Below are 24,897 nucleotides of genomic sequence, written 5' to 3' on the forward strand. Positions count from 1 at the left end.
CCAAAAGGCACCTAAAGGACAAGATTGAACTCTTTGGCCTGAATGCCAAGTGTCACATCTGGAGGAAACATGGCACCATCCCTACGGTAAAGCACGCTGGAGGCAGCTTCATGCTGTGGGGATGTTTTTCAGCTGTAGGGACTGGGAGACTGGTCAGGATTGAGAGAAAGATGAACGGAGCAAAGTACAGAGATATCCTTGATGAAAACCTGCTCCAGAACGCTCAGGTCCTCAGACTGGAGCGAAGGTTCACCTTCCAACAAGACAACAACCCTAAGCACACAGCCAAGACAACGCAGGAGGGGCTTCGGGACAAGTCTCTGAATGTCCTTGAGTGGCCCAGCCAGAACCCGATCGAACATCTTTGGAGAGACCTGAAAATAGCTGTGCAGCAACGCTCCCCATCCAACCTGACAGAGCTTGAGAAGATCTGCAGAGAAGAATGGGAGAAACTCCCCAAATACAGGTGTAGCGTTATACCCAAGAAGACTCGAGGCTGTAATCGCTGCCAAAGGTACTTCAACAAAGTACTGACTAAAAGGTTTCAATAATCATGTAAATGTGATATTTCTGGTCTTAATTTTTCATAAATTAACAACAATTTCTAAAAACCTGTTTTTGCTTTGTCATTACTGGGTATTGTGTGCAGATTGATGAGGGAAAAAAACTATTTAATCAATTTTAGAATAAGGCTGTAACGTAACAAAATATGGAATAAGTCAAGGGGTCTGAATACTTCCCGAAAGGCACTGTATTCTACTGTTGCTAACATCACATATTTATGTTAAAACTCTGAAATCCACTTGCCAGGTGACTGACTGAAACCTTCGATAATATCACATTTAGTTCAACACAAACAGACAGTTAACCAAACCTGTGCCACCTGACTCCAATGACATCAGAGAATCTGAAACAGTTCATCTGTGTTGTAAAAGATTGTGCTATATCTTTGTAGTAAAACCCATGGTGCTACCAGTCAAGTCGAGTGACAGTAGTCTTTAAAAATAGTTGACTTTGACCCCCAACCCATAGCTTCAATAAACTTGTAAGTAGATCCTCTGACTGAAAAATTCCTGAAATACTTTGCATCACATTTATTTTTTACAAAACATTAAAAAGAACTTTAAAGATTTTATTTAGATCAATATTCATTTTTTTGTTGTAAATATACATATATACACTATATATACAAAAGTATGTGGACACCCCTTCAAATTAGTGGATTGGGCTATTTCAGCCACACCCGTTGCTGTCAGGTGTATACAATCGAGCACATACCCATGCAATGTCCATTGACAAACATTGGCAGTAGAATGGCCTTACTGAAGAGCTCAGTGGCCTTCAACGTGGCACTGTCATAAGATGCCAACTTTCCAACAAGTAATTTCTTCAAATTTCTGCCCTGCTAGAGCTTTCCCAGTCAACTGTAAGTGCTGCTACTGTGAAGTGGAAACGTCTAGGAGCAACAATGGCTCAGCCGCGAAGTGGTAGGCCACACAAGCTCACAGAACGGGACCGCCGAGTGCTCACTACCAAGTTCCAAACTGCCTCTGGAAGCAACGTCAGCACAAGAAGTGTTAGTCGGGAGCTTCATGAAATGGGTTTCCATCCACAGACAAGCCTAAGATCCCCATGCACAATGCCAAGCGTCGGCTGAAGTGGTGTAAAGCTTGCCGCCATTCGACTCTGGAGGGATGAATCACTCTCCACCATCTGGCAGTCTGACGGACGAATCTGGGTTTGGCGGATCCCAGGAGAATGCTACCTGCCCGAATGCATAGTGCCAACTGTAAAGTTTGGTGGAGGAGGAATAATGGTCTGGGGAAGTTTTTCATGGGTAGGACTAGGCCCCTTAGTTCAAGTGAAAGGAAATCTTAATGCTGCAGCATACAATGACATTCTAGAAGATTCTGTGCTTCCAACTTTGTGGCAACAGTTTTGGGAAGGCCCTTTCCTGTTTCAGCATGACAATGCCCCCATGCACGAAGTGAAGTCTATACAGAAATGGTTTGTCAAGATCAGTGGGGAAGAACTTGACTGGCCTGTACAGAGCCCTGACCTCAACCCCATCTAACACCTTTGGGATGAATTGTAACGCCGACTGTGAGCCAGGCTTAATTGCCCAACATCAGTGCCCAACCTCACTAATGCTTTTGTGGCTGAATGGAAGCAAGTCCCCACAGCAATGTTCCAACATCTAGTGGAAAGCTTTCCCAGAAGAGTGGAGGATGTTATAACAGCAAAGGGGGTACCAACTCCATATTAATGCCCATGATTTTGGAATGAAATGTTCGACAAGCAGGTGTCCACATACTTTTGGTCATGTAGTGTATCTATCTGTAGGCTGTGGCTGTTATGTTGCCAGTGATATAGGGTTGCTCTCAGATCTATGTTCTCTCTCTGTCCCGCCCACTCCGCCATTACTGACAGTGTCTGGGATCAATCACTGACTCTGTTATGAAGAGGAGAGTCAATCAAATGAGCTCCAGAGACATATTTGTCTCGTACCTACTAGAAAATCACTGTCCAATCACAACCAATACCCATCAGCGTGTCAGCATCAGGAGCGAGCAGACAGAAACATGGTACAGAGTGAAAGCAACCCTCCCTCAACTTTCCTCCTCTTCCTACTCCTCCATTTCTCTTTCCACTCTCGTGTCTCCTCTCCTCTTCAGTCCCATCCCAGCCTCTCCATGACCATGCTGATCTTACAGAGGATCCAGTGGCGCAGCGGGCAGTAGTACTCGTAGTGGAACTGCTCAAACTCAGGTGTCTGCCTGATCTCGTGCAAAAACGACACGTCTATGTCCGACTCCAGCAGCAGCAGCAGCATCGGTACGGCAACCAGCAGCACCCCTATCACCATGGCGATGAGGCGGACCGCGCTCAGCACGCACGTGTTCACCCGCTCATTCCTCGTCAGGAGGCGGAGCCCGCTACCTAGCATGCTCCTCCCCACCACACGTGCACGCTCGAAGGCACGGTCACGCACCCTCTCGGCCACCAGCTGGGCCTGGATGTCAGGGTCAGCATGTAGCTCTCTCAGCAGGCGAGCAGGGCTCTGGATGGGGCTCTGGAACAGCAGGTCAACCCCTCCCTGGCCGTCGTCCACCGGCGTGGGCAGCATGCTGGCACAGGGGTTGTACACCAACTCAGAGATAGTCAGGACTCCACTCGTCTCCTCTTCCTCCTCATCCTCTTCCTGCCCCTCTGCCTCCCCCCCAGCCCTGGTAGGGGCCTCCTCCTCCTTGTGCTGCCCCAGAGCAGAGCCCTCCAGCCACTCCAGCTCACGTTCCGTGGGGGTGGTAGATGGCTTCAGGGGGGACAAGTGAACAGAGTCCTTCAGAGCCAGTAGTCCTGTAAAAAAAGAAAGAGCTGATATTCGCTTATTCTTATCCACTTATTTACCCTATTGAGTTCAGTGATAGGCTATCGAGTTTCATGTCAAAACCAATAGCTGATTGTAAAATACATCTGGAGATTAACTGACTGGAGAATGTCGTCATCCTACAGCTTGGCTCCTCTGAGCGACAAAATAGCTGTCATTGGGTGCCTCTGCTCTTTCAGCCACTCCCTGAGATCACTACGGTGTGTTTGTGCATCCTTGTGTGTGTGTGTGCATCTGTATGTGTGTGTGTGTGCATCTGTATGTGTGTGTGTGTGTGTGTGCACGTGTATGTGTGTTTGTGTGCATCTGTATGTGTGTGTGTGTGCATCTGTATGTGTGTGTGTGTGCATCTCTATGTGTGTGTGTGTGCATCTGTATGTGTGTGTGTGCATCTCTATGTGTGTGTGTGTGCATCTGTATGTGTGTGTGTGTGCATCTCTATGTGTGTGTGTGTGTGTGTGTGTGTGTGTGTGTGCATCTGTATGTGTGTGTGTGTGTGCCTCTGTATGTATGTGTGTGTGCATCTCTATGTGTGTGTGTGTGCATGTATGCGTCTGTTTTAGAAAGTAATGGCAATAATAAGCTGACGATAAAGAAGATGTAAGAGGCTGTTATCCACAAACTCCAACACTAGAACACAGAACAGACTCCAACACTAGAACACAGATCAGACTCCAACACTAGAACACAGAACAGACTCCAACAGTAGAACACAGATCAGACTCCAACACAAGAACACAGAACAGACTCCAACACTAGAACACAGATCAGACTCCAACAGTAGAACACAGAACAGACTCCAACATTAGAACACAGATCAGACTCCAACACAAGAACACAGAACAGACTCCAACACTAGAACACAGAACAGACTCCAACAGTAGAACACAGATCAGACTCCAACACTAGAACACAGATCAGACTCCAACACAAGAACACAGAACAGACTCCAACACTAGAACACAGATCAGACTCCAACACTAGAACACAGATCAGACTCCAACATAAGAACACAGAACAGACTCCAACACTAGAACACAGACCAGACTCCAACACTAGAACACAGACCAGACTCCAACACTAGAACACAGATCAGACTCCAACACAAGAACACAGAACAGACTCCAACACTAGAACACAGATCAGACTCCAACACTAGAACACAGATCAGACTCCAACACTAGAACACAGATCAGACTCCAACACTAGAACACAGAACCGACTCCAACACTAGAACACAGATCAGACTCCAACACTAGAACAAAGATCAGACTCCAACACTAGAACACAGAACAGACTCCAACACTAGAACACAGATCAGACTCCAACACTAGAACACAGAACAGACTCCAACATTAGAACAGAGATCAGACTCCAACACTAGAACACAGATCAGACTCCAACACTAGAACACAGATCAGACTCCAACACTAGAACAGAGATCAGACTCCAACACTAGAACACAGATCAGACTCCAACACTAGAACACAGATCAGACTCCAACACTAGAACACAGAACAGACTCCAACACTAGAACACAGAACAGACTCCAACACTAGAACACAGATCAGACTCCAACACTAGAACACAGAACAGACTCCAACACTAGAACACATAACAGACTCCAACACTAGAACAAAGATCAGACTCCAACACTAGAACAAAGATCAGACTCCAACACTAGAACACAGATCAGACTCCAACACAAGAACACAGATCAGACTCCAATACTAGAACACAAAACAGACTCCAACACTAGAACACAGATCAGACTCCAACACTAGAACAGACTCCAACACTAGAACACAGATCAGACTCCAACACTAGAACAGACTCCAACACTAGAACACAGATCAGACTCCAACACTAGGACACAGATCAGACTCCAACACTAGAACACAGAACAGACTCCAACACTAGAACACAGATCAGACTCCAACACTAGAACAGACTCCAACACTAGAACACAGATCAGACTCCAACACTAGAACAGACTCCAACACTAGAACACAGAACAGACTCCAACACTAGAACACATAACAGACTCCAACACTAGAACAAAGATCAGACTCCAACACTAGAACAAAGATCAGACTCCAACACTAGAACACAGATCAGACTCCAACACAAGAACACAGATCAGACTCCAATACTAGAACACAAAACAGACTCCAACACTAGAACACAGATCAGACTCCAACACTAGAACAGACTCCAACACTAGAACACAGATCAGACTCCAACACTAGAACAGACTCCAACACTAGAACACAGATCAGACTCCAACACTAGGACACAGATCAGACTCCAACACTAGAACACAGAACAGACTCCAACACTAGAACACAGATCAGACTCCAACACTAGAACAGACTCCAACACTAGAACACAGATCAGACTCCAACACTAGAACAGACTCCAACACTAGAACACAGATCAGACTCCAACAGTAGAACACAGATCAGACTCCAACACTAGAACACAGAACAGACTCCAACGCTAGAACACAGATCAGACTCCAACACTAGAACACAGAACAGACTCCAACACTAGAACACAGATCAGACTCCAACACTAGAACACAGATCAGACTCCAACACTAGAACACAGAACAGACTCCAACACTAGAACACAGAACAGACTCCAACACTAGAACACAGAACAGACTCCAACACTAGAACATAGAACAGACTCCAACACTAGAACACAGAACAGACAGTGTGTGTACAGCACATCTTCATACCCTCCTGAGGTGATAAAATACTCAAGGCTGTTCAGTAGTTCAGAGGCATATCTGAAGCTTGAACATACAGGATAATTATATGTATATTGTGTTTGTGTGTGTGTGTATGTATGTATGTATGTATGTATGTATGTATGTATGTATGTATGTATGTATGTATGTACGTGTGTACGTGTGTACGTGTGTACGTGTGTATGTATGTATGTATGTGTGTATGAATGTATGTATGTGTGTATGTGTGTGTGTGTGTGTGTGTGTGTGTGTGTGTGTGTGTGTGTGTGTGTGTGTGTGTGTGTGTGTGTGTGTGTGTGTGTGTGTGTGTGTGTTTAAAATAGGCCCAGCTGTCTTCCTGCTGTGGATTAGGAAATGTCTCTGGGCTAAACTCCCAGTGATGTGTGACTCACTGCCAGTCTGCATTTCTCCCGTACCTCACAAGAGACATGATGGGCATACACATTCCCCATCTGCTGGGCCACTTCTAAGACAAACACACAGCGTATGAGCAAGTTGTACATATTGTATAAAACACAATGCTTCATTAGGCTAAGACCACATCTACTGTAAGAGTATACAGCCAAACACACACATTTACTGGACCAACGAAACTGCTCAGTAACTATGCCAACGGATTCAAACCATTGGGCACAGAAAGAGAGAGAGAGAGAGAGAGAGAGAGAGAGAGAGAGAGAGAGAGAGAGGGAGGGTGTGTGGGGACTGTCCTGGAACAACGCGGTGACGGCTGCTATGGAAACTGCCAGAGTCAACAATGAGTTGGCGTGCAAATGACCTCAAAGCGATACAGTGGGACCAGAGAGGGAGAGACAGAGAGTTAGAGAGGTGGAGGAGAGACAGCGAGGTGGAGGGGAGATGGAGAGAGGTGGAGGGGAGACAGAGAGTTAGAGAGTTGGAGGAGAGATGGGGAGAGTTGGAGAGGAGACAGAGAGTTAGAGAGGTGGAGGAGAGACAGCGAGGTGGAGGGGAGATGGAGAGAGGTGGAGGGGAGACAGAGCGTTAGAGAGGTGGAGGAGAGATGGGGAGAGTTGGAGAGGAGACAGAGAGTTAGAGTGGTGGAGGAGAGACAGCGAGGTGGAGGGGAGATGGAGAGAGGTGGAGGGGAGACAGAGAGTTAGAGAGGTGGAGGAGAGATGGGGAGAGTTGGAGAGGAGACAGAGAGTTAGAGAGGTGGAGGAGAGACAGCGAGGTGGAGGGGAGATGGAGAGAGGTGGAGGGGAGACAGAGCGTTAGAGAGGTGGAGGAGAGACAGCCAGGTGGAGGGGAGATGGAGAGAGGTGGAGGGGAGACAGATAGTTAGAGAGGTGGAGAGGTGGAGGAGAGAGAGTGAGGTGGAGGGGAGATGGAGAGAGGTGGAGGGGAGACAGAGCGTTAGAGAGGTGGAGGAGAGACAGCCAGGTGGAGGGGAGATGGAGAGAGGTGGAGGGGAGACAGAGAGTTAGAGAGGTGGAGGAGAGAGAGCGAGGTGGAGGGGAGATGGAGAGAGGTGGAGGGGAGACAGAGAGTTAGAGAGGTGGAGGAGAGATGGGGAGAGTTGGAGAGGAGACAGAGAGTTAGAGAGGTGGACGAGAGACAGTGAGGTGGGGGGGAGATGGAGAGAGGTGGAGGGGAGACAGAGAGTTAGAGAGGTGGAGGAGAGACAGTGAGGTGGAGGGGAGATGGTGAGAGGTGGAGGGGAGACAGAGAGTTAGAGAGGTGGAGGAGAGATGGGGAGAGTTGGAGGGGAGACAGAGAGTTAGAGAGGTGGAGGAGAGATGGAGAGAGGTGGAGGGGAGATAGAGAGATAGAGAGGTGGAGGAGAGACAGTGAGGTGGAGGGGAGATGGAGAGAGGTGGAGGGGAGACAGAGAGTTAGAGAGGTGGAAGAGAGACAGTGAGGTGGAGGGGAGATGGTGAGAGGTGGAGGAGAGACAGAGAGTTAGAGAGGTGGAGGAGAGATGGGGAGAGTTGGAGGGGAGACAGAGAGTTAGAGAGGTGGAGGAGAGATGGAGAGAGGTGGAGGGGAGACAGAGAGATAGAGAGGTGGAGGAGAGACAGCGAGGTGGAGGGGAGATGGAGAGAGGTGGAGGGGAGACAGATAGTTAGAGAGGTGGAGAGGTGGAGGAGAGAGAGCGAGATGGAGGGGAGATGGAGAGAGGTGGAGGGGAGACAGAGAGTTAGAGAGGTGGAGGAGAGATGGGGAGAGTTGGAGAGGAGACAGAGAGTTAGAGAGGTGGACGAGAGACAGTGAGGTGGGGGGGAGATGGAGAGAGGTGGAGGGGAGACAGAGAGTTAGAGAGGTGGAGGAGAGACAGTGAGGTGGAGGGGAGATGGTGAGAGGTGGAGGGGAGACAGAGAGTTAGAGAGGTGGAGGAGAGATGGGGAGAGTTGGAGGGGAGACAGAGAGTTAGAGAGGTGGAGGAGAGATGGAGAGAGGTGGAGGGGAGATAGAGAGATAGAGAGGTGGAGGAGAGACAGTGAGGTGGAGGGGAGATGGAGAGAGGTGGAGGGGAGACAGAGAGTTAGAGAGGTGGAAGAGAGACAGTGAGGTGGAGGGGAGATGGTGAGAGGTGGAGGAGAGACAGAGAGTTAGAGAGGTGGAGGAGAGATGGGGAGAGTTGGAGGGGAGACAGAGAGTTAGAGAGGTGGAGGAGAGATGGAGAGAGGTGGAGGGGAGACAGAGAGATAGAGAGGTGGAGGAGAGATGGAGAGAGGTGGAGGGGAGATGGAGAGAGGTGGAGGGGAGACAGAGCGTTAGAGAGGTGGAGGAGAGACAGCCAGGTGGAGGGGAGATGGAGAGAGGTGGAGGGGAGACAGAGCGTTAGAGAGGTGGAGGAGAGACAGCCAGGTGGAGGGGAGATGGAGAGAGGTGGAGGGGAGACAGAGAGTTAGAGAGGTGGAGGAGAGACAGCGAGGTGGAGGGGAGATGGAGAGAGGTGGAGGGGAGACAGAGAGTTAGAGAGGTGGAGGAGAGATGGGGAGAGTTGGAGAGGAGACAGAGTTAGAGAGGTGGACGAGAGACAGTGAGGTGGAGGGGAGATGGAGAGAGGTGGAGGGGAGACAGAGAGTTAGAGAGGTGGAGGAGAGACAGTGAGGTGGAGGGGAGATGGTGAGAGGTGGAGGGGAGACAGAGAGTTAGAGAGGTGGAGGAGAGATGGGGAGAGTTGGAGGGGAGACAGAGAGTTAGAGAGGTGGAGGAGAGATGGAGAGAGGTGGAGGGGAGACAGAGAGATAGAGAGGTGGAGGAGAGACAGTGAGGTGGAGGGGAGATGGAGAGAGGTGGAGGGGAGACAGAGAGTTAGAGAGGTGGAAGAGAGACAGTGAGGTGGAGGGGAGATGGTGAGAGGTGGAGGAGAGACAGAGAGTTAGAGAGGTGGAGGAGAGATGGGGAGAGTTGGAGGGGAGACAGAGAGTTAGAGAGGTGGAGGAGAGATGGAGAGAGGTGGAGGGGAGACAGAGAGATAGAGAGGTGGAGGAGAGACAGCGAGGTGGAGGGGAGATGGAGAGAGGTGGAGGGGAGACAGAGAGTTAGAGAGATGGAGGAGAGATGGGGAGAGTTGGAGAGGAGATGGAGAGAGGTGGAGGGGAGACACAGAGAGGTGGAGGGGAGGTAGAGAGAGGTGGCGGGGAGACAGAGAGAGGTGGACGGGAGACAGAGAGAGGTGGACAGGAGACAGAGAGAGATCGAGGGGAGACAGGGAGAGGTGGAGAGGAGACAGGGAGAGATCGAGGGGAGATAGAGAGACGGAGGGTAGGGAGAGATGGAGGGTAGGAGGAGGTGGAGGGGAGATGGAGAGTGGTGGAGGGTAAGGAGAGGTGGAGGGGAGATTTAGAGAGGTGGAGGGTAGGGAGAGGTGGATGGGAGATGGAGAGAGGTGGAGGGGGATGGAGAGAGGGGGAGGGGAGACATAGAGAGGTGGAGGGTAGGGAGAGGTGGAGGGGAGATGGAGAGAGATGGAGGGGAGACAGAGAGAGATGGAGGGGAGACAAAGAGAGATGGAGGGGAGACAGAGAGAGGTAGAGGGGAGATGGAGAGAGGTGAAGGGTAGGAGGAGGTGGAGGGGAGATGGAGAGAGGTGGAGGGGAGACATAGAGAGGTGGAGGGGAGACAGAGAGAGGTGAAGGGTAGGAGGAGGTGGAGGGTAGATGGAGAGAGGTGGAGGGGAGATACAGAGAGGTGGGGGAGATGGAGAGAGGTGGAGGGGAGACAGAGAGAGGTGGAGGGGAGATGGAGAGAGGTGGAGGGGAGACAGAGAGAGGTGGAGGGGAGACAGAGAGAGGTGGAGGGGAGATGGAGAGAGGTGGAGGGGAGATGGAGAGTGGTGGAGGGGAGTTGGAGAGAGATGGAGGGGAGACAGAGAGAAGTGGAGGGGAGATGGAGAGAGGTGGAGGGAGAGAGGTGAAGGGTAGGAGGAGGTGGAGGGGAGATGGAGAGAGGTGGAGGGGAGATAGAGAGAGGTGGAGGGGAGACAGAGAGAGTTGGAGGGGAGACAGAGAGAGGTGGAGGGGAGATGGAGAGAGGTGGAGGGGAGTTGGAGAGAGGTGGAGGGGAGATGGAGAGAGGTGGAGGGGAGATGGAGAGAGGTGGAGGGGAGATGGAGAGAGGTGGAGGGGAGACAGAGAGAAGTGGAGGGGAGACAGAGAGAAGTGGAGGGGAGGTAGAGAGAGAAGTGGAGGGGAGGTAGAGAGAGAAGTGGAGGGGAGACAGAGAGAAGTGGAGGGGAGACAGAAAGAAGTGGAGGAGAGGTAGAGAGAGAAGTGGAGGGGAGAGAGAGAGAAGTGGAGGAGAGAGAGAGAGAAGTGGAGGAGAGAGAGAGAAGTGGAGGGGAGAGAGAGAGAGAAGTGGAGGGGAGGTAGAGAGAAGTGGAGGGGAGATAGAGAGAGATCGAGGGGAGACAGGGAGAGGTGGAGAGGAGATGGAGAGAGGTGGAGAGAGGTGGAGGGTAAGGACAGGTGGAGGGGAGATGGAGAGGTGAAGGGGAGATAAAAAAGAGGTGGAGGGTAGGGAGAGGTGAAGGAGAGGTGGAGGGTAGGAGGAGGTGGAGGGGAGATGGAGAGAGCTGGAGGGGAGACAGAGATGTGGAGGGGAGATGGAGAGAGGTGGAGGGGAGATGGAGAGAGGTGGAGGGGAGACAGAGAGAAGTGGAGGGGAGATGGAGAGAGGTGGAGGGGAGATGGAGAGAGGTGAAGGGTAGGAGGAGGTGGAGGGGAGATGGAGAGAGGTGGAGGGGAGATAGAGAGAGGTGGAGGGGAGACAGAGAGAGTTGGAGGGGAGACAGAGAGAGGTGGAGGGGAGATGGAGAGAGGTGGAGGGGAGTTGGAGAGAGGTGGAGGGGAGATGGAGAGAGGTGGAGGGGAGATGGAGAGAGGTGGAGGGGAGATGGAGAGAGGTGGAGGGGAGACAGAGAGAAGTGGAGGGGAGACAGAGAGAAGTGGAGGGGAGGTAGAGAGAGAAGTGGAGGGGAGACAGAGAGAAGTGGAGGGGAGACAGAAAGAAGTGGAGGGGAGGTAGAGAGAGAAGTGGAGGGGAGAGAGAGAGAAGTGGAGGAGAGAGAGAGAGAAGTGGAGGAGAGAGAGAGAAGTGGAGGGGGGAGAGAGAGAGAAGTGGAGGGGAGGTAGAGAGAAGTGGAGGGGAGATAGAGAGAGATCGAGGGGAGACAGGGAGAGGTGGAGAGGAGATGGAGAGAGGTGGAGAGAGCTGGAGGGTAAGGACAGGTGGAGGGGAGATGGAGAGGTGAAGGGGAGATAAAAAAGAGGTGGAGGGTAGGGAGAGGTGAAGGAGAGGTGGAGGGTAGGAGGAGGTGGAGGGGAGATGGAGAGAGCTGGAGGGGAGACAGAGATGTGGAGGGGAGATGGAGAGAGGTGGAGAGAGGTGGAGGGGAGACAGAGAGGTGGAGGGGAGATGGAGAGAGGTGGAGGGTAAGGACAGGTGGAGGGGAGACGGAGAGGTGGAGGGGAGACAGAGAGGTGGAGGCGAGATGGAAAGAGGTTGTGGGGAGATGGAGAGAAATGGAGGGGAGAGCGAGAGATGGAGGGGAGTAAGAGAGAGGTGGATGGGAGAGAGAGAGAGAGGGGTTGAGGGTAAGAGAGAGATAGAGGGGAGAGAGGTGGAGGGGAGAGAGAGAGGGGGAGGGGAGAGAGAGAGATGGAGGGGAGAGAGAGAGGTGGAGGGGAGAGAGAGATGGATGGTAGAGAGAGAGAGGTGGAAGGGAGCTGTTTTGTCATTCTAGACAACTCATGGTGATCCTTCTTCAAGTCACCTGATCACTGAGGAGTGAGGCCTCTCCTTCAAGTCACCTGATCACTGAGGAGTGAGTCCTCTACTTCAGGTCACCTGATCACTGAGGAGTGAGTCCTCTACTTCAGGTCACCTGATCACTGAGAAGTGAGTCCTCTCCTTCAGGTCACCTGATCACTGAGGAGTGAGTCCTCTCCTTCAGGTCAACTGATCACTAAGGAGTGAGTCCTCTCCTTCAGGTCACCTGATCACTGAGGAGTGAGTCCTCTCCTTCAGGTCACCTGATCAATGAGGAGTGAGTCCTCTCCTTCAGGTCACCTGATCACTGAAGAGTGAGTCCTCTCCTTCAGGTCACCTGATCAATGAGGAGTGAGTCCTCTCCTTCAGGTCACCTGATCACTGAAGAGTGAGTCCTCTCCTTCAGGTCACCTGATCACTGAGGAGTGAGTCCTCTCCTTCAGGTCACCTGATCACTGAGGAGTGAATCCTCTCCTTCAGGTCACCTGATCACTGAGGAGTGAGTCCTCTCCTTCAGGTCACCTGATCACTGAGGAGTGAGTCCTCTCCTTCAGGTCAACTGATCACTAAGGAGTGAGTGAGCCTCCCATATTAATGGAAGAGAGCTCACATAACAATCACCAGACACTCTCCCTCTACCCCCCCCCCCCCCTCACTCGCTCTTTGTTCCCCTGTCAGTTTAGCAGTAGATAATGTAATCACAGTGGTTCTGTACTCAGATCAGGTGACTGACTGAGCCGTTAGATTCCTGCAGCTCCTCCTCAACACACACACACACACACACACACACACACACACACGGTTTTCCCAGCTATGTCCCGCCACTCTAGCCTTGTGAAACCAGACACCAGAGACAGCAGAGCTCCATAAAACTATCACAGATACAGTGGACGCTCGTCACTGATGCTCCAGTCCAGCCAATGTCTCGTTCACACTAAACCATAAACAGACCATTAACAAACAACAGGCTCGACCCGACAACAACGTCAGTAAATCAATTGAGTTTATGGAGCAAGGTCAGAAAGACATGTTAATAGTGTACATTATTAAATTGTTTATTTCCCCCGGACTGTGACCCATACATTACTGATTATACACACACACACCCGCCCCATCCCATTGATTCCATGGTTCCGTACCGGTTCCAGAGATGTGTTCCCCGTGGCCGAGCAGGCGTACATAGACGTCCCGGGCCGTGTGGTTGGCCATGCGGAGCTGCAGGTTGTGACTGGTGGTGATCTTTAACCGGCAGCGCACCGCATCTCCCCGCTCCTCCAGAACCTCCCCACAACGCACACCTAGGATCTCCTCTTCCTCCTTACCCAGCCCCTCAACCAGCCCCTCAACCAGCTCCTCACCCAGCTCCTCAACCAGCCCCTTACTCAGCCCCTCACCCAGCTCCTCAACCAGCTCCTCAACCAGCCCCTTACTCAGCCCCTCACCCAGCCCCTCACCCAGCTCCTCAACCAGCTCCTCAACCAGCCCCTTACTCAGTCCCTCACCCAGCTCCTCAACCAGCTCCTCACCCAGCCCATCACCCAGCTCCTCACCCAGCTCCTCACCCAGCTCCTCAACCAGCTCCTCACCCAGCTTCTCAACCAGCTCCTCACCCAGCTCCTCAACCAGCTCCTCACCCAGCTCCTCAACCAGCTCCTCACCCAGCCCCTCACCCAGCTCCTCACCCAGCTCCTTAACCAGCTCCTCACACAGCCCCTCACCCAGCTCCTCACCCAAGTCCGCCGGCTGCCGCAAGACACCCCCACACCCCAGAGGGTCTCCGACTCCCAACCCAATATCTGCCTCATTCCTCTGCTCCAGAAGCTCCATGGCTACTTTGCTCCCCCGTTAACTCTGACCCGGCAGCGTCTCGACTCCCACACACACTGACTGACTGTCCTCTGAGCTCTGCACCAGGTTTAACACGCATACACACACACACAACTCTCCCAGATGACTTCAATGTCAGCAGCGTTAACAAAGACAGGGCATTAGGGGTGGATCATCCCAAAAGCAGGAGGGCCTATTTTTACACCTCTGGTCTTGCAGATAGGGCCAGCTAATCTCTGACTGATTAGGGCCAGAGAGGCTAGGATAAAGGGGGGCTAGAGACGCTAGGAGAGAGGGGGGCCAGAGTGGCAAGGAGAGAGGGGTGCCAGAGAGGCTAGGAGAGAGGGGGGCCAGAGAGGCAAGGAGAGAGGGGGTTCAGAGAGGCTAGGAGAGAGGGGGGCCAGAGAGGCTAGGAGAGAGGGGGGCCAGAGAGGCTAGGAGAGAGGGGGTTCAGAGAGGCTAGGAGAGAGGGGGCCAGAGAGGCTAGGAGAGAGGGGGTTCAGAGAGGCTAGGAGAGAGGGGGGCAGAGAGGGGGGGCCAGGGAACCTAGGGAGAGAGGGGGCCCAGAGACGCTAGGGAGAGAGGGGGGCCAGGGCCCCTAGGGAGAGAGGGGGGGCCAGGGAACCTAGGGAGAGAAGGGGGCCAGAGAGGCTAGGAGAGAGGGGGGTCAGAGACGATAGGAGAGAGGGGGGGCAGAAAGGTTAGGAGAGAGGGGGGCAGAGGGGGGGGGGGGGGGGGGGGGCAGGGAACCTAGGGAGAGAGGGGGGGCCAGGGAACCTAGGGAGAGAGGGGGCCCAGAGACGCTAGGGAGAGAGGGGGCCCAGAGACGCTAGGGAGAGAGGGGGCCAGAGGAGATTACTATGTCTCATTCCCACACATACATGTTCACATACTGTTATATTACCCATTCATGCTGATGCATATGAAGGGGTTTATATTCCTAAAACCCCCTTAGGGTTATCAATTTAACAATCAAATGTATTTATGGAGCCCTTTTCAAACAAGCGGATGTCACAAAGTGCTTATACAGAAACCCAGCCTAAAACCCCAGAAAGCAAGCAATGCAGATGTAGAGACACGGTGGCTAGGAGAAACTCCCTAGACAGGCAGGAACCTAGAGAGGAACCAGGCTCTGAGGGGTGGCAAGTCCTCTTCCAGCAAGCCAGCCGACCAGCCAACTCGGCCCTGTGTAGTGGCCCTCAGTGGCCCTGGGGTAGACTAGACAGGCTGTGCTAGTCAGTCATAGGAGGCCTACAGAGACTACAGAGGCTCAGGGTCTATAGGCCTGGTCAACACCAACACCTGCTGCTGGTGACTGCTTCCTGCCCCGGACAGTCATTCGAGAGGACAGATGAAATGGCCACTCTGGTAGTTCTTTAAAACCCAGCCAAGATCATGTTTTCCCGGCAGGCATATGCTGTAAATTGTCCCGTAGGATGGTGGATAAGAAGTTGACTAGAGTGAGAATAGAGTCCTATGCGTGTAATAGCGTAATGCCCTAAATGGGAATGTGAAAGAGGGACGTTTGTGTGTATGTGTGTGTGTGTTAGAATCCAGGGGGTAACACCTCGGGGGTATAACTCAGAGGTAGAGACAGGCCCCCTGGATGTCTCCGGATACCTCACCCCCGCTGACAGATGGCAAACACTAAGTATTTTAAAAAACAAGTTCAGTTCAGTGGCGTAGACAGAAATCCGTTGGTGTGTGGGCCTGCAGAAATGTTTGGGGAAACAGCTAACATCCTGCAATGCTACACATTGTGCAAAGATGAACATTTTCAGTTTTATAACTAATCTCATACTATTCTACACATTTTAACATGAGGCTGAGAGAAAATGTTGCTTTTTTAAAGCTAATGTCCTGTAATTCCACACATTTTGCCATGGGGCAAAGAGGAAAATGTGCAGTTTTATAGCTAATTAAAGCTACAATATACGTGTGTGGACTGTGATAAAGGCACTGGTTTATCAGCTGTGTTGATTGCTAAATGAACTAATGAAGTAGGCAGTGGCCTGGTACATATATAGCTATAGAAGAACAGGGACATATGCCTCAGTCATATTGGTGGCTAATTGGGGGTGTGGCTTTCAGTTAATTATTTTTAGCCACCCATCCCATGAGAGTGAATGTCATTTTTGTTAATCTGAATGTCATTGCTTTGACTTCTATCTGATGTGTTTGCATGTTTAGATAACACTGACAAGTAGAGGACATCAAAAAATATATGTCTGATTGGCCCACCCATACATAGAGTGGCTGGTTCATGTTTCTGCCCTCTCTCCTCTCCTCCTTCCCCCTATCTCCATCCCCCTCTCCCCTTTGCTCTTCTTCCCTCTCTCCTCGCCTCTCTCTTCTTCACCTCCCCCTCTCTTTCTTCCATCTCTGTTCCCCCCCAAGGGCAGGTCTGGTCAGACAGCCTCCTGGGGATAAACTGATCCTAGGCCAGTGTTAAGCCAGAGTGTCAGCAGTAGAGCTGATGGATTCGGCTCTGTGTTCCCTCGGCAGAACACTCTTATACTGACCCCTATACATACCACCAGCCTGTCAGTCCTAGTCTGGAACAACTAACGACCACTATACATAACAACTAACGACCACTATACATAACAACTAACGACCACTATACATAACAACTAACGACCACTAAAAATCAAATCAATCAAATTTTATTTGTCACATACACATGGTTAGCAGATGTTAATGCGAGTGTAGCGAAATGCTTGTGCTTCTAGTTCTGACAATGCAGTAATAACAAGTAATCTAACTAACAATTCCAAAACTACTGTCTTGTACACAGTGTAAGGGGATAAAGAATATGTACATAAGGATATATGAATGAGTGATGGTACAGAGCAGCATAGGCAAGATACAGTAGATGGTATCGAGTACAGTATGTACAAATGAGATGAGTATGTAAACAAAGTGGCATAGTTTAAAGTGGCTAGTGATACATGTACAGGATACAGTCGATGATATAGAGTACAGTATATACGTATGCATATGAGATGAATAATGTAGGGTAAGTAACATTATATAAGGTAGCATTGTTTAAAGTGGCTAGTGATATATTTACATCATTTCCCATTATTAAAGTGGCTGGAGTTGAGTCAGTGTCAGTGTGTTGGCAGCAGCCACTCAGTGTTAGTGGTGGCTGTTTAACAGTCTGATGGCCTTGAGATAGAAGCTGTTTTTCAGTCTCTCGGTCCCAGCTTTGATGCACCTGTACTGACCTCGCCTTCTGGATGATAGCGGGGTGAACAGGCAGTGGCTCGGGTGGTTGATGTCCTTGATGATCTTTATGGCCTTCCTGTGACATCGGGTGGTGTAGGTGTCCTGGAGGGCAGGTAGTTTGCCCCCGGTGATGCGTTGTGCAGACCTCACTACCCTCTGGAGAGCCTTACGGTTGAGGGCGGTGCAGTTGCCATACCAGGCGGTGATACAGCCCGCCAGGATGCTCTCGATTGTGCATCTGTAGAAGTTTGTGAGTGCTTTTGGTGACAAGCCGAATTTCTTCAGCCTCCTGAGGTTGAAGAGGCGCTGCTGCGCCTTCTTCACGATGCTGTCTGTGTGAGTGGACCAATTCAGTTTGTCTGTGATGTGTATGCCGAGGAACTTAAAACTTGCTACCCTCTCCACTACTGTTCCATCGATGTGGATAGGGGGGTGTTCCCTCTGCTGTTTCCTGAAGTCCACAATCATCTCCTTAGTTTTGTTGACGTTGAGTGTGAGGTTATTTTCCTGACACCACACTCCGAGGGCCCTCACCTCCTCCCTGTAGGCCGTCTCGTCGTTGTTGGTAATCAAGCCTACCACTGTTGTGTCGTCCGCAAACTTGATGATTGAGTTGGAGGCGTGCGTGGCCACGCAGTCGTGGGTGAACAGGGAGTACAGGAGAGGGCTCAGAACGCACCCTTGTGGGGCCCCAGTGTTGCGGATCAGCGGGGAGGAGATGTTGGTGCCTACCCTCAACCCTGGGGGCGGCCCGTCAGGAAGTCCAGTACCCAGTTGCACAGGGCGGGGTCGAGACCCAGGGTCTCGAGCTTGATGACGAGCTTGGAGGGTACTATGGTGTTGAATGCCGAGCTGTAGTCGATGAACAGCATTCTCACATAGGTATTCCTCTTGTCCAGATGGGTTAGGGCAGTGTGCAGTGTGGTTGAGATTGCATCGTCTGTGGACCTATTTGGGCGGTAAGCAAATTGGAGTGGGTCTAGGGTGTCAGGTAGGGTGGAGGTGATATGGTCCTTGACTAGTCTCTCAAAGCACTTCATGATGACGGATGTGAGTGCTACGGGGCGGTAGTCGTTTAGCTCAGTTACCTTAGCTTTTTTGGGAACAGGAACAATGGTGGCCCTCTTGAAGCATGTGGGAACAGCAGACTGGTATAGGGATTGATTGAATATGTCCGTAAACCCACCGGCCAGCTGGTCTGCGCATGCTCTGAGGGCGCGGCTGGGGATGCCGTCTGGGCCTGCAGCCTTGCGAGGGTTAACACGTTTAAATGTCTTACTCACCTCGGCTGCAGTGAAGGAGAGACCGCATGTTTTCGTTGCAGGCCGTGTCAGTGGCACTGTATTGTCCTCAAAGCGGGCAAAAAAGTTATTTAGTCTGCCTGGGAGCAAGACATCCTGGTCCGTGACTGGGCTGGATTTCTTCCTGTAGTCCGTGATTGACTGTAGACCCTGCCACATGCCTCTTGTGTCTGAGCCGTTGAATTGAGATTCTACTTTGTCTCTGTACTGGCGCTTAGCTTGTTTGATAGCCTTGCGGAGGGAATAGCTGCACTGTTTGTATTCGGTCATGTTACCAGACACCTTGCCCTGATTAAAAGCAGTGGTTCGCGCTTTCAGTTTCACACGAATGCTGCCATCAATCCACGGTTTCTGGTTAGGGAATGTTTTAATCGTTGCTATGGGAACGACATCTTCAACGCACGTTCTAATGAACTCGCACACCGAATCAGCATATTCGTCAATGTTGTTATCTGACGCAATACGAAACATCTCCCAGTCCACGTGATGGAAGCAGTCTTGGAGTGTGGAGTCAGCTTGGTCGGACCAGCGTTGGACAGACCTCAGCGTGGGAGCCTCTTGTTTTAGTTTCTGTCTGTAGGCAGGGATCAACAAAATGGAGTCGTGGTCAGCTTTTCCGAAAGGGGGGCGGGGCAGGGCCTTATATGCGTCGCGGAAGTTAGAGTAACAATGATCCAAGGTCTTTCCACCCCTGGTTGCGCAATCGATATGCTGATAAAATTTAGGGAGTCTTGTTTTCAGATTAGCCTTGTTAAAATCCCCAGCTACAATGAATGCAGCCTCCGGATAAATCGTTTCCAGTTTGCAGAGAGTTAAATAAAGTTCGTTCAGAGCCATCGATGTGTCTGCTTGGAGGGGGATATATACGGCTGTGATTATAATCGAAGAGAATTCTCTTGGTAGATAATGCAGTCTACATTTGATTGTGAGGAATTCTAAATCAGGTGAACAGAAGGATTTGAGTTCCTGTATGTTTTTTTCATCACACCATGTCACGTTGGCCATGAGGCATACGCCCCCGCCCCTCTTCTTACCAGAAAGATGTTTGTTTCTGTCAGCGCGATGCGTGGAGAAACCCGTTGGCTGCACCGCTTCGGATAGAGTCTCTCCAGTGAGCCATGTTTCAGTGAAGCAAAGGACGTTACAGTCTCTGATGTCCCTCTGGAATGCTACCCTTGCTCGGATTTCATCAACCTTGTTGTCAAGAGACTGGACATTGGCAAGAAGAATGCTAGGGAGTGGTGCACGGTGTGCCCGTCTCCGGAGTCTGACCAGAAGACCGCCTCGTTTCCCTCTCTTTCGGAGTCGTTTTTTTGGGTCGCTGCATAGGATCCACTCCGTTGTCCTGTTTGTAAGGCAGAACACAGGGTCCGCGTCGCGAAAAACATATTCTTGGTCGTACTGATGGTGAGTTGACGCTGATCTTATATTCAGTAGTTCTTCTCGACTGTATGTAATGAAACCTAAGATGACCTGGGGTACTAATGTAAGAAATAACACGTAAAAAAACAAAAAACTGCATAGTTTCCTAGGAACGCGAAGCGAGGCGGCCATCTCTGTCGGTGCCAGATCTTAGTCGCGGGAAGAATCAGGGAGCCGTCAAACTCCACGTGACAAACGTGGAGAAAGGCAACGATGATGAGCTCCGCACTTTGTTCGAGGAATACGGCACAGTCTCTGAATGTGCTATTGTCATCAGTCTCTGAATGTGCTATTGTCATCTATACATAACAACTAACGACCACTAAACATAACAACTAACGACCACTATACATAACAACTAAGGACCACTATACATACTACTAGCCTGTCAGTCCTAGTCTGGAACAACTAACGACCACTATACATAACAACTAACAACCACTATACATAACAACTAACGACCACTATACATAACAACTAACGACCACTATACATAACAACTAACGACCACTATACATAACAACTAACGACCACTATACATAACAACTAACGACCACTATACATACTACCAGCCTGTCAGTCCTAGTCTGGAACAACTAACGATCACTATACATAACAACTAACGATCACTATACATACTACCAGCCTGTCAGTCCTAGTCTGGAACAACTAACGACCATTATACATACTACCAGCCTGTCAGTCCTAGTCTGGACAAACTCCACGTTATACCATTTACAGGACAAGAGGCACCAGCTTCTATGCCACACATAAACCAGCCTACCGTTTACAAGCCATCTATTGTACTGTATATCTGAGGATGAGACTAACAGGAGGTTTAGTAAACAAAGTAATAGAGACTGCTGTATCTCACACACACACACACACACACACACACACACACACACACACACACACACACACACACACACACACACACACACACACACACACACACACACACACACACACACACACACACACACACACACACACACACACACACACACACACACACAGCCCCCTTTGAGCTAAACAAATATGTTCTAATTAAGTTACTGTTAACGCTAACCCTAGCTTGGGTCCTAGGTCTGTTTCCGTGATGTCATGGTGCACTTCCGTGACTGGTCATTACCAGCATGGTGTCCTCAGGGAGGCTCATGGGAGGTGTATTTTTAGCTCTGTGATTGGAGTCTCCAGGGAAACGAGGCTTACCGTAGCATCAGCTTCTCAATTTACACTCCAACTCCGAGAGTTGGATACCTAACAGCTGTCATTGGAGACCAAGCAAACCCAAGGATGCGGCCGGTATGTGTGTATGTGTGTATGCATGCATGCGTGTATGTACTATTTGCCTGAGTGTGTGTGTGACTGCGTGCTCTTACCATTGTCTGCCGAGGTCTCTTCATACTCATTGGTGGAGGGCAGTGCTGGGACAAGAGGCTCCATGTTTATGATCAGGTTTTTGTGGCTCAGTGAGTTGAAGCTTCTGCTCTGCCCAAAGTGTAACCTGAAACATGGTATAAACAGCACTTGTTATCTGATTTGCCACACTAAACACACATTTTCCTGGTATGTGGTACTAACTACATGACAGTGAGGTTCAGTTCTCTCTCTCACCGATGCACCTCCGGTGGCTCTCTCTGGATCTTGGAGCTGGCTTCGATGACTTCTTTTGCAACTCTTCCACTAAAGAGAAAACCAAAATGTCATTTTGGAGAACCCAATAAGTGAATTTGTCTAGGTGTAGTTCTACAGGGTGACTTTGTCTAGGTGTAGTTTTACAGTGTGACTTTGTCTACGTGTAGTTTTACAGTGTGGCTTTGTCTAGGTGTAGTTCTACAGTGTGATTTTGTCTAGGTGTAGATCTACAGTGTGACTTTGTCTAGGTGTAGTTCTACAGTGTGACTTTGTCTAGGTGTAGTTCTACAGTGTGACTTTGTCTAGGTGTAGATCTACAGTGTGACTTTGTCTAGGTGTAGTTCTACAGTGTGACTTTGTCTTGGTGTAGTTCTACAGTGTGACTTGTCTAGGTGTAGTTCTACAGTGTGACTTTGTCTAGGTGTAGATCTAAAGTGTGACTTTGTCTAGGTGTTGATCTACAGTGTGACTTTGTCTAGGTGTAGTTCTTCAGTGTGACTTTGTCTTGGTGTAGTTCTACAGTGTGACTTTGTCTAGGTGTAGTTCTTCAGTGTGACTTTGTCTTGGTGTAGTTCTACAGTGTGACTTTGTCTTGGTGTAGTTCTACAGTGTGACTTTGTCTTGGTGTAGTTCTACAGTGTTACTTTGTCTTGGTGTAGTTCTACAGTGTGACTTTGTCTAGGTGTAGTTCTTCAGTGTGACTTTGTCTTGGTGTAGTTCTACAGTGTGTACTGTATCATACAGGGTAAAGTTACACCAAAGGAGGAAATCAACCTTAATCCAAACATTGTCCCCAAACCTGAGATCATATCAACATGTTATACAGTATGTTACCTAGACCTAGTCCATATCGGGGGAAAAACATGACTTTTACATTTTAATTTTAGCAGACGCTCTTTCAAATGCGACTTACAGGAGCAATTATGGTTAAGGGCCTTGCTCAAGGGCACATCAGCAGATGTTTCAACTAGTCGGCTTGGGGATTCAAACCAGCAACATTTTGATTTACCGGCCCAATGCTGCAACCGCTAGGCTACCTGCGGACTTGAACCAATTCATTCTCTATAACAAATAACCCAGCCCTTAAGCTAAATTAAGCTAAATTGCTTGAGCACTTATCCAGCTGCTGAAATGAAGAGATACGTAGCATGTAAGCCATGTTAAATGCTTTGGGAAATGATCAAACAATACATAAGTCTAGGGGCATTTATCTGGACACAGCTTGGCTTAGTAAGGCTCAGTGACACAGCCAAGCATTCAATGTCGCACCTGTACCGAAACCTGCTTCCCTTGAAGAAAATATTACTGCTGGACACAGTCTTGATCTGGCTTGACTTTGCACATCTGTCAAAGAGACGGAGATAATTGTTTGTTGAGCAAGATGGCACATTGATTCATTAGTTATATTTGGCATTTAGGAACTCATAGGACTTGACAGGTATCCAAATGTAATGTTTGTTTCAGTCTAGTTAGTTCTGTCAAAAAGGACCTCATAGGACTTTACAGGTATCCAGTCTAGTTGGTCCTGTCAAAAAGGAACTCATAGGACTTTACAGGTATCCAGTCTAGTTGGTCCTGGCAAAAAGGACCTCATAGGACTTCACAGGTATCCAGTCTAGTTGGTCCTGTCAAAAAGGAACTCATAGGACTTCACAGGTATCCAGTCTAGTTGGTCCTGTCAAAAAGGAACTCATAGGACTTCACAGGTATCCAGTCTAGTTGGTCCTGTCAAAAAGGAACTCATAGGACTTCACAGGTATCCAGTCTAGTTGGTCCTGTCAAAAAGGTTAATGTGTGCCAGGACAGCACTTCACAGTTCTCTCTTTGACTGCCATTTTCTAAATTCAATTCAGTCTCATTTGATTAACGAGCTCTGATCTGACATCCAAGCCTGCCTCACTGCTGAGGAACAGGGAAACTCGAGCCCCCAGGAGCCAGAAAAAACCAATCAGGAGCCAGGCTCAGCTGCTGGCCCTGTGGGCCAGTGCTGTCTGTCTTTCCAACCCTCCACCCCTCCCATCCAACCCCATCCATCCATCCATACAGCCAGTCACACTCATAACTCTGGATTAAACTACTGACAACAGCAGTCTGCAGCCATAAATCAACCTGGCTAGTTCCTATGCGCACACACACACATACGCGCACAGACAAACACACACACACAAACACACACAGCCATGTCTTACTATACTTGTGAGGAATTTTTGGGGACCAACAATTGATTCCCATTCAAAATCCTATTTTCCTGCCACCAGAGACTTTGGGTTCGCACCCAGGCTCTGGGCACAATTGGCCTAGCGTCGTCCGGGTTAGGGAGGGTTTGGCCGGTAGGGAAATCCTTGTCTCATCGCGTACCAGCGACTCCTGTGGCGTGCTGGGCGCAGTGCACGCTAACCAGGTCGCCAGGTGCACAGTGTTTGGGTTGGATGCGTGCTGTGTTAAGAAGCAGTGTGGCTTGGTTGGGTTGTGTTTAGGAGGACGCATGACTTTCAACCTTCAACTCCCGTACAGGCTCGGGAGAGACGAAGAGATGAGACAAGATATTAACTACTAACAATTGGATACCACGTAATTGGGGAGAAAATGTGGTAAAAAAATTAAAATAAAATAATAATAATTATCCTCTTTTCCCTAAGCGCTAACCCTAATCTTAACCATAACCCCTAACCTAACCTCTACAAGTGAGGACCGGGAAAATGTCCTCACTTCTCTGAATTTGAGTTGGTTTGCTATTCTTGTGAGGACTTCTGATACTTACAAGTATAGTAAAACATGTACACACACACACACACACACACACACACACACAGTCTTGTACAGCTAACCTTGTGTGGGGACTTCACAAGAATAGTTAAACACGTCCAAACATACACAAGTTCCACCTTTGATAGAGAGATGAATATGAGAGTGTTGCAGTGTTTTGTGGGACTCACTTGTAAAATGCTTGGTTCTCCACCCCACACTTCCACAAATGTTTACACGCCGCTGGGGTAGAGGTGTGGAACGTCAGCACCAGTTTCTTCTGCAGAGAGATAGAGTGAGAAAAAGAGAGAACGAGAGAGGGGTGGAGAGAGAGAACAATAGAAAGAGAGAGA

General features: G+C 49.8%; 1 protein-coding gene across 1 annotated transcript in view; it reads right to left on the reverse strand.

Annotated features, from left to right (window-relative positions):
• Positions 1-220: 220 nt before the first annotated feature.
• LOC139410630 (FERM domain containing 3) overlaps positions 221-24,897 on the reverse strand; it is a 94,194-nt gene continuing 69,517 nt past the window's right edge. Inside the window, exons 10-14 of the mRNA XM_071155971.1 lie at positions 24,736-24,824; positions 23,069-23,143; positions 21,779-21,847; positions 21,544-21,668; positions 221-3,357 (exon numbers count right to left, since the gene is read on the reverse strand). Of these exons, the coding sequence (XP_071012072.1) occupies positions 2,672-3,357; positions 21,544-21,668; positions 21,779-21,847; positions 23,069-23,143; positions 24,736-24,824 (1,044 nt within the window). The 3' untranslated portion in view covers positions 221-2,671. The remainder of the gene's footprint in view (positions 3,358-21,543; positions 21,669-21,778; positions 21,848-23,068; positions 23,144-24,735; positions 24,825-24,897) is intronic.

Source organism: Oncorhynchus clarkii, chromosome 6, assembly GCF_045791955.1.
Source record: "Oncorhynchus clarkii lewisi isolate Uvic-CL-2024 chromosome 6, UVic_Ocla_1.0, whole genome shotgun sequence".
NCBI classification, from domain to species: Eukaryota; Metazoa; Chordata; class Actinopteri; order Salmoniformes; family Salmonidae; genus Oncorhynchus; species Oncorhynchus clarkii.